Genomic DNA, 10,258 nt, shown 5'->3' on the forward strand with positions numbered 1-10,258 from the left:
AATAAACATTTTATTTAAACTGGAGTGAAAATATTTTTTAACAGTATCTGCCCAACTATTTACAAGGGAGTGTAGGGCACATTTTCAAGTCACAATATAGCCTACCATCAAAGATTAATTTTCACAAATTAGGCTATCACATCAAAGTCATGCACAGAACTAGTTTGCATTATTTGTCAGGTTTCATGAACATACATGATACAACAAGAATAGTGCAACTTAGATCAACAAAATCATGTATTAAGCACCCCATTTTTTGTTGTTGTCTCTACAGCCTTTCAATTTTTACAGTAGGGCCTTTCCTTCCCCATACATTCAATCCAAACCCATCAACTCAGAAAACTTGTAGAGTTTGGGTCCTGATTCAGTATTTCCAAAAACTTTGTATTTTTGGATATTTTTTTGTTTGTTTGTTTGTTGGCCCTCATACAGTAGCTAGGGCCTTTCTCAATACAGCAACCTGTTCCAGTCTTAGCATCTCAGCCTATAGTGAACATATCCTCCTCCATCTCTTCCATCTCCCCCATCCCCTCCTCCTCCTCTTCCTCTTTCACATGACGTGCTGCTTTCGCTGCCCTCTCCCTCTCACTGGGCTGGATATAATTGTCCTCAATGAAGCCATCGTCATCTTCCCCTTCTCCTTCGTCATCGTCGTCGTCGTCCTCCTCCTCCTCCTCACGGTACCCTCCCACCCCTCCTGATGTCGTGCTGGCTCCTCCCCTTGAGGCGAACCCCACCTCATACACGTCAGGGTCACAGTGGCTCAGGGAGTCCACGTTGGTGAAGCGCGAGTGGCGGTAGCTGGCTATGTAGCGGTGGAGGAGTTTGCACTTGGCCACCACGGCGATGACGCTGGAGAGCACGATGGCTGATACCAGCACGCCCACCAGGAACTTCCAGTTGTGAGCAGGGCCCCGGGGGCTAACGGTGTCTGAGGAGGGGAAAAGCATGCGCATCATCACAGTTACTACGGCGTCATAGCAGCCTAAACTCACTCAATTGACCCAGTCGGCACCTCTGGCCCGCCCATGAGACTGCATTGTTTTCTCCTCCGAATGCTCCACCCTTGGTCATGCGGTGCCAATCACTGCCAGTCATTTTGCATATTGATTAGCCACTTACATTCAGCGGGTGGAGCAAACATGGGGGAAAACAAGCAATTTCATGGGCGGACCCAGAGTTGGCGACTGGGTCAATAGGCCTAGGTTAAGGGATGGGCAACTGGAGGCCCGGGGGGCACATGCGGCCCACCTCCTCTGTCAGCGCGCTCTGTAACATAATTAAATACAAAATGACTAGGCTTACCACTGAATCAATCTGTTGTAATTATACTTTTGGCTGATACAAAACCTTACTTCCAAACAATATCGGCAGTCAGTGTGCAACCAACTGCACCTGTGAGTTGCTGTCAGATCCGTGGTATGGCCCTCTGATCGTGGAAGTTGCCCATACCTGGCCTAGATTGTTGCTTAAAGCGTACCGGCCAGGTAAATTATTGTAAGCTTTGTTTGTGTTTTATCCACACAGACACATTTTGAAGGATACACAAAAACAGCGTAGCTTGGTCTCTTTCATTCTTACCCACTGAGCTGTGTAATACAGTATTGTAAGAGTTCCAAGTGGTGAATGCTTACCATTAAGGGCAGTAGTTGGTGCTAATGTAGTTAGGAATTCATTGGGATCTTCAGCAAGCAACTTTCTGTGGTTTAGTTTACTGAGAAGTTTTTCTTCAAGCCCTAGAATGTCAGGGATAAAATATGAGATTGATCAGAGTGATGCATACATAGAATTTTGCCTTAGCACAAAATACTACCTGATTTCGTACTACTTTTTACAATGACAAAAAAAACATATTAGTCTGTTCACAAACCTTCATGATTCCCTTCATGAACAATTGGTTTGGAGCCTCTGACTCGGATCCGTCTATTTGTTCCACATCGCCCACGTGAGGTTGGAGAACGGCGATTGCCGCGTACATCCAGAAGAAGATTGCCTCGTACATCCAGAAGGTGATTGCCTCGTACATTCAGAAGGCGATTGCCTCGTACATCCAGAAGGTGCAGGACCCCTCTAAGGTCTTCCAAGGCAGGGGCCACTGACTCTTCCAGCATGTTGTGCCCCAGAAAAAGCTTCTGCAACCTGGGCAGGCCTTCAAAGGCACCGGCCTCCACCTCAGCAAGCTGGCAGTGGCTAAGGTCAAGGACCTGGAGAGACGCGAGGCTGCTTAGACAGCCTCTGGCCAGCAGGGGGAGGTGGTTAGCTGACAGATTCAGGTGGGTCAGCCTGTGAAACCTCTGCAGCGCTCTCTGAGACTTGTGGAGGTGCAAGGTCAGACCATTGTGCGAGAGGTCCAGTTTGGTCACATTGCTCCATATTTCCTTAGGAATCTTTGTGAGATTCTTCTGACTGCAGTTGAATACCACCTGAGTTGCATAGAAAACACATTTTTACATTATTGGCATTAATTTTACATTAAACGCATCCCTGAAGCAATCAAGCAGCAATCAGCCATATGCAACAAACGTATTAAATGTCGTTTGCCCTTTGTCTAAAACCCCAATTGTTTTTTTGTTTTTTTTAACTGGCTGTAAAAATGAAATATGCACTTCATTTATGAAACAGAGATTGACTACAGTCTGATATCTTAAAATATCAAGAAAACTTGAATGCTTGTTCCGCATAGTTTATGGGCTCTAAAAGTGCCTCCACTAGTCAGCATGGCATAATGCAAACATTTCACACTCAACAAGAACCAGTATGTCAGACCCCTGACACGTTTGCCAAGACCTCACTCCAGTATTAGCTTGTCATCAACAACAGGAAATGTGTGCCTACAAACAGGATATTCCCAGTCCCGTTATCCACTATGTGGCCCGAGAGAACAAAAGAAGAGAAAAAGAGGGGGGAATGTTTTTTTCCACACACACACACCTTGCCTTTGCCTGCGTCTACCATGCAGGGGCCCACAGCGGCACGGCTGGAGTGACCTCCAACGCTGCCTCCACAGACACACAGTAGCAGAAACACAGCGAGAAGGCGACCCGACGACCCCATCTTCCCTCTTTGCCTTTGAAAAGAAAATAGAGGTTTGGCTAAAGAAAACAAAGAACAGTCAGACTTTTAAAAATGATGACCACTGTGTCTGGCTGTGCTGAATATTGTGCAGTCATGTTCAAGATTTTTACTGCAGACAAACAATCGTCAGGTTTTATTATGCAATTGTTCTTTTTATGAAGAACAAGCCATTATACAAACTATTATATGCAGTCACATTTCCTGTACTAATTCAGTCAGTCACTTATCTGAACATACAGTAGTGTACATGCGGCATATTTCCTCCTCTACTTTATTAAACTTCGACTTTTTCGCACACCTCAGTTGGCAAGTGCGTCGGAGATGGCCCATAGGACACTCAGCAACAACTTAAAGAAACTCCCGCACACTGACCATTTCGCTGTTCTTTCTTTAATAACGATTCGATATTCGATACTAGACCTTCATCAGGCAATCTCAAGAAAGAACAGCGAAATGGTCAGTTTGCGAGAGTTTCTCCTCTACTTTATTGTCATTGTCTGTTTGAATAATATTTCAATTTCATTTGATGACCTCTTCATAATGAATCAGATTTCAATAACATTCACATCATATAATATGGGTAAGATCAGCATCTGTGGGTTTTTTTTGTATTGTTGTGACTAATATCTGCAGTATAGCTACTCTTTTCAAGTAAGTGTGTAGAAATGCCTTTTTTGACATGAAAAAAAAACTTTTTTATGATGTTTTTTAGGTCTTTTAGACTTTATTATGGACAGGACAGCACGAGAGGTTGAGAGGAAGCAAATGGGGAGAGAGAGACGGGGAGGGGTCGGCAAAGGACCCGGGCCAGGAATCGAACCCGGGTCAGCCGCATGGCAGGTGAGTGCCCTACCAGATGGCCAAGGTAGGGCCTACATGAAAACATTCTTAATTTGCATCTTCATGATTTTATCATCATGATTTTAGTAGACCATAGTCATGGAGCCGGCATGTCCAACAAAGGGTTCTGTGCTTTGCAAATGTGGGTAGATGACGGATAGGCAGCAAAAAACATTTTTTTTTACAAAACATTGTTTATGAGGGAAAAAAGTATATGTCTACGTAGTGCAGCAATTAATCTTTCAAAAAATCCAAGTGGTCACAATGTTGGTCTATTAATTGATTATTTATTTACGTTGATAAAGCAATTTGCTGAAAATATGTCCTTTGGTGTGACGTTAAGAAATAAATATATTAAGTAATGTGGAAATGGCTTGATGGAGTTTTATGAACATTGTTACACTCTTCATATTTATTGCAATTTTTTAAAGTCTTAATTTAATGAGAAATTACCATTTTAGTATTTTTTCCCCATTAGATGTGAGATTATTAGAAACCTTCGAGGAAAAACAGGGATATCTTTCTTTTAAATGTTCAAAATTGTCCGAATTTATACTAACTTTTCAGGGACGATAATTTGTTCTTCCCTAATGCAATATTCAGTGTTTATCAAACATATTGTTTAGCTCAAACAAATATTTGAGCGTTTAAAACATGTCACACCGTAGGACATTCATGTCACGCTAAAGGACAGAAATGCAAAACTGAGCCAGAAACAATATATCAACATGATTATTTTGTGTTTTTGATCATAATATAATGTTGTAGTCAATATGGACCTACACTTTACACTTATAAGTCTTTGAATCGTCGATTATCAGCCTATCGTAACTCTTAATGACAGCCATGCGGTCATTAAATGTAACCTGCAGAGCTCATAAGACTCATACTGAAGTGTGACCTTGGCATGACCATCACACTTTTGTAGGTATGCTATGACTGTCACACCATTGAACCTGTAGTGTGTAGTGGCCAGTGCCTGTTTGGTATCTCAAGCTGGACAGCACATTTATGCTGTATATTGAGCTCTCCACAGCATACTTTATTCATCTATACTCCTGTATATACTCTCTCACTGATCTTTCCTTCACTGTTACCGTTATATTTTATGGTTTCAAAGCACCATTAATGACATTTTATATCATTTGACAGTATCTAAAATCAACAGCAAATATTCATCAACAATGCATCAAAGTATAAATTCCAAAGGCCAATAAAGGAATAAGTAATTCGAATACACAATATTTATCTAGTCAAACAACAAAACAAAAAAATATGTACTACCAGTTGTTTTAAAAGCTATTTCTCAAATATCTAGTCCATTGGTGTGACCTGTTTGTCCTTTGGTGTGATACTCCAAAGTGTCACACCATAGGACTTTTACCATCACACCATAGGACTTTTACCATCACACCATAGGACTTTTGAGCTTTTGAGTTAATTTAAAGCCATGTCGTTGCCAACTGAAATACAATTTCACCTTTAGTAAGATGCATTTTCATACATCTACATAAGAAAAAAATATGAAAAATATACACTATTGTCAAAATGTATTTTATGGCTGTCACACCAAAGGACTACAAAACTAATACATCTTGTGGTAGCAAAACATAATTGATTGACTGAAGAACTCTGAGAGAAAAATCTAAAATCCACCCTTGCCATTGGGTCTAAAGTCACAATTTATGTACCGCTGGAGCTTCAACAATAGATAATTATCCACAGAATTTACCAAAAATATGATGTCACACCACAGGACATTGTTTTCTGTGACAAAGTTTCATAAGTCCATACGGTCTCAGAAAAACAGGAAAAAAATTAAGCATTGCCACTTGCTAAAATAGACACCTTGAAAAACATGCCAGGGTTGTTTAGACAAATGACTGAGCTTTGATTATTTATTTAAAAATGTTTTAATATGGAGCACCAGGCTTGCCTCAGTCACACCATAGGACAAATGTGACATTTGACTCAAAATTAAGTATACTCATTTAAACTCTGGTTTTATTACACATTACTTTTTCACAACAACGACATTAGTTTAATCATTTAAAGCATTAACAATTTTGAAAGCATGAATTTACTTAATTTTAAGAGCCTGCGACAGCAAAATTTACAAGTCACGTCATCTACCCATGTACAGATTCCACACCAAGACTTACAGTCATGATTTTGTCACTCTTGACAAACACTGTGAAGAGTATTTTCATGGAGTTGGTATGAAAACATAACGGTTTCTGCTTTATATCCACCTGAACATTTCATGCCTTGCCCAGTCCTCCTGGCAAAACTGACTGATTTCGTAAGAACTTGGCAATGGTGACATATTATTGCTCTGCAAATAGCAGAGTACCATAATGTAGTTTTGTGTTTTAAAGGTACATGACGGATGTGTTTGTATCCCCGGTTGAAATATGTAAGAATGGAGATGTAGTGATGCACTGTATGACTATGGAAATCAAAATAAAAGGAAGTTCAAAAAAAAAAAAAGTACATGACATGACTGGTTTTGCAAGAACCGGCGATATTTCCATATTCCCTTGCTCTGCTACTTAGTATAGCACCATAATGTCCTATAGTTTTGTCTTTAAGTCGTGCTACCCCTCCCCATCAGCCACCTAAACGTCTCCTCCAGTCCTCTTTGCATAACTGACTGATTTTACAAGAACTGGCAACGTTGGTATATTTGATATTCGAATATCGCTGAAATTTCCATATCCCATTGCTCTGTTACTTAGGCAAGGCAAGGCAAGGCAAGTTTATTTGTATAGCGCATTTCATACACAGGTGCAACTCAATGTGCTTCACAAAATTAACAAATGCAAAAAGAGAGGAAACAGGGAAGAAAGAAGCAAATAAATTAAAATCAAAGAACATTTAAAACATTAAGATAAAACATAAGGTAAAAAAATAAAATAAAATAAACATAAAAATAAAAAAATAAGAATGATATATAATTTAAGCTAGGGGAAAGCATCTGAGAACAGTATAGTATAGTATAGCGCCATAATGTCCTATAGTTTTGTCTTTAAGTCGTGCTACCCCTCCCCATCAGCCACCTAAACGTCTCCTCCAGTCCTCCTTGCATAACTGACTGATTTTGGAAGAACTGGCAATGTTGGTACTGTATATTTGATATTCGAATATCGTAGATATTTCCATATGCCATTGCTCTGTTACTTAGTATAGTATAGCGCCATAATGTCCTAATGTCCTAGTTTTGTCTTTAAGTAGAGCTACCCCTCCCCATCAGCCTTGCTGCAGACACATCTTGGCTCTGGAGCCATGTGTGCGGTGAGGGGTCTCTGCTCTGTTATTAGAACTCTTCCCCTCTCCCACTCCTCTCCCCCTCCCACTATTCAATTCAGCATTGTTGGCCGGTAAACACTCGTTAGGGGCTCCCATTATCTCTTCCTGTCCCCGCTCAATGCTCAAGCACAACAACACACACACACACACACACACACACACACACACACACACACACACACACACACACACACACACACACACACACACACACACACACACACACACACACACAAGCACAACAACACACACATACACACACACACCGCTCTGCTCTGCTCTGCACCCCACAACCTGGGGTCTAGTAGTTCAGCAGGAGGGACTCTGTCTCTGTCTGCTTCTGTGTGCACGTGTGTGTGTGTGTGTGTGTGTGTGTGTGTGTGTGTGTGTGTGTGTGTGTGTGTGTGTGTGTGTGTGTGTGTGTGTGTGTGTGTGCGCGCGCGCCTGCGTGCGTGCGTGCGTGCGTGCGTGCGTGCGTGCGTGTGCGTGTGTGTGTGCACGACGTGCATGCATTTGTAGCACTCAGCTCTCATATTTCTCATAATATACTGTATACATGTAGTGTGTCAGCCTGTAGATAAAACAGGATGGACGATCATTTGTGTTAGTGCACATAGTCATGTCTCCAAGCTTATCTCTGGGTGTCATGCAGTTTAATGTCTTTCTTTACAAATGTATGTTCTTTACACAAAGTCCTGAGTGGAGCTCCAAGCCACATTGCCACACTTAACCGCTGGCACACCCTCATTCCCTGGAGCAAATTATGGTTGCATCTTACAGTACCCGTCGCCATAAAAAAGAACCTCGCCCGCCCAGTGCCTTATTTTGGTATAACTACTAGGAGCAACTCAGCACAGCACTTCAATCAATATTTGTGTGCATTGGTGCATTGTGTAGGCCTACATGCATGTGTGGATTGGCTTGTGTGTGTGTGTGTGTGTGTGTGTGTGTGTGTGTGTGTGTGTGTGTGTGTGTGTGTGTGTGTGTGCGTGCGTGCGCGCGTGTGCGCGCGCGTGCGCGTGGGTGCTTGTGTTTGTATTTGTGTGTGGCGAGAGAGACCAAGTCATGTTAATGCATTCCCCAGGCCCCCGACAGTCTCGCCAGACGACGGCGGACCGCACGGAAATCTTGCACAAAGAGCCCTTGGCCTGACCCCCTGGTGATCCTCCACGGTGCTCGAGCAGCCCTGTGAGACCCCTCCCTTTCCCCCCTCTTACATATACACAGCCTCTTGTCTTTGCTTTAAATCTTAGGTAGATTGGTCGATATCATTGTCACTAAGGCTGGTACAGAGAGGGGCCAGCTTCCTGCGTTTCCCCTGTGTTATATCAGTCATTGAGACATAACCCAGCAAGTGCACTAATGGCTGTGTATTTACATTTGAGCTATGCGAAGAAAAGCAATGTCTGATGTTTGTGTTGTACGTCAAAGTAGTAATTTTCTATGCAGTTATTCACCTTCGTAGCGATGCTAATGGACATGACTCATCATATTCAAAAGCAGACAAAGAGATAAAGACGACAGAGTACATGTGGTGTAACGACTTTGCACAGAGATATAAGAATGGGTGTTGTGTTGGGTTGTTGGTGGTCAACTTACGTTTGGTTGTTAAGGTGAAGTTGCCCTACGCAGCCCCATGAAGTCACAGCTCCCTATTCCTCTCTCAGCTAAAAACAAACTACATAGACAGAGCAAAGAGATCATGTTAGGTATCAGCCGGCTGCTCTTAATATTTTGGTTCAAAACAGAGAGGCATGCAGAGTCATACGGGCTAGATAACATTAAGTGTAACACGTACACACTGGCCACAAAGATAGATTCCTGATTGTGCTTTGTGTTTGCCCTTGGTAGTTGGCACTGGCACTTAGCAGTTATATTAGGCCACTTACTGTCACTCATTGCCAAAATTGCAACACAAGGGATTTAAAAATAGATCTGAAATCAATTGATGTTCAGTTTATTTAAACATCATCCAGTTGGAATTGTGACTTTCAAAAAAGATTTACTCGCCGTACTCTGGTGAACAATGAAAGGTATGAATTCTATGTAAGCAAACTAACCCTACCTCACAATGGCTTTTAAGTATGAAGGTCAGACACTGAACCATGCTGGACTAGAAACGACATCTTACCAGGAAGTCTGAATTTGTTTAATCCAAAACAGTTCCAACAAACTTGAACTACTTCAAAACGTCTCGTAGGCCAACTGGCTCGTTGTCGTAATCCTTGACGGGAAGAAGGTTTGAGCCATGTTTTTGGTCTGAATGGTGGCTGAGAGTGCAAGGGGGCTTTAAATGTGTAGTGTATTATCCCTTAGAGTTGGTTAATAAGTAACCTGCTAACCAAATCAGTCATTTCCTCTTTGCCTTTGTACTTTGGCTTAACCCGGTCGCATTGAAGTAGCGGAGAGACTGAAACATCAACAATCATTCTATGAGCACAGAGGACGATTGTGAGAAAAGACAGATACTGTGTTACAATAGATCAAAGTCTTGGTTGTGCCAAAGCTTATTTCGTTTAAATTTAAATTGACTGTTTAAGTACTTTGAAAAATGAAAATGATCTTTGAAGGCAGGCTTATATAGTAGCCTATTGGCAGGCCTATTTCAGATGACATACATTTTCTACCACCATAATCCCCAAAGGTCTGTGATTGTTGTTATAAATGTCGTAAAATAATGGAATTTACGACAGAGTGAAAATGTGGTTACCTCACTCGAGATTGCAACACGGACATTTCGAGGGTGACCCAAAGCAGTGGCATGAGAGCTCTTCAAAATAGGGGGAGAGCATTATGCACAATAAGGTTGGGTCCTCCTCCATCCTCCATTCTCCACTCCACTCCACTCCACCCCACCTCGCGCTCTCTCTCTCTCCCTCTCTCTCTCTCTCTCTCTCTCTCTCTCTCTCTCTCTCTCTCTCTCTCTCTCTCTCTCTCTCTCTCTCTCTCTCATATTTCTCTTTCACTCTCTCTCTCTCTCTCTCGCCTACACACACACACACACACCAGAGACAGAGAGAGAGGGAGAGAAGGA

The 10,258-nt window shown here is 42.0% G+C and overlaps 1 protein-coding gene across 1 annotated transcript; it reads right to left on the reverse strand.

Annotated features, from left to right (window-relative positions):
- Positions 1-9,483, reverse strand: c6h1orf210 (chromosome 6 C1orf210 homolog). Its single transcript, XM_063200185.1, has 6 exons — positions 9,356-9,483; positions 8,824-8,902; positions 2,932-3,067; positions 1,871-2,423; positions 1,635-1,736; positions 1-931 (listed from the first exon to the last, which is right to left on the reverse strand). The coding sequence occupies exons 3-6, from the start codon at positions 3,052-3,054 to the stop codon at positions 480-482; spliced, it is 1,230 nt and encodes a 409-aa protein (XP_063056255.1). The 5' UTR covers positions 3,055-3,067; positions 8,824-8,902; positions 9,356-9,483; the 3' UTR covers positions 1-479.
- Positions 9,484-10,258: the final 775 nt, after the last annotated feature.

This window comes from Engraulis encrasicolus, chromosome 6, assembly GCF_034702125.1.
Source record: "Engraulis encrasicolus isolate BLACKSEA-1 chromosome 6, IST_EnEncr_1.0, whole genome shotgun sequence".
In the NCBI taxonomy this organism is placed as follows: domain Eukaryota; kingdom Metazoa; phylum Chordata; class Actinopteri; order Clupeiformes; family Engraulidae; genus Engraulis; species Engraulis encrasicolus.

Bases quoted from the DNA above. Each gene is read 5' to 3' on its own strand.
- c6h1orf210 (XM_063200185.1), bottom strand. From the start codon at position 3,054: ATGGGGTCGTCGGGTCGCCTTCTCGCTGTGTTTCTGCTACTGTGTGTC. The intron at 2,424-2,931 runs GTGTGTGTGTGT...TATGCAACTCAG, and splicing joins TAGACGCAGGCAAAGGCAAG to GTGGTATTCAACTGCAGTCA. The intron at 932-1,634 runs GTAAGCATTCAC...TCCCCTCCTCAG, and splicing joins ACCAACTACTGCCCTTAATG to ACACCGTTAGCCCCCGGGGC.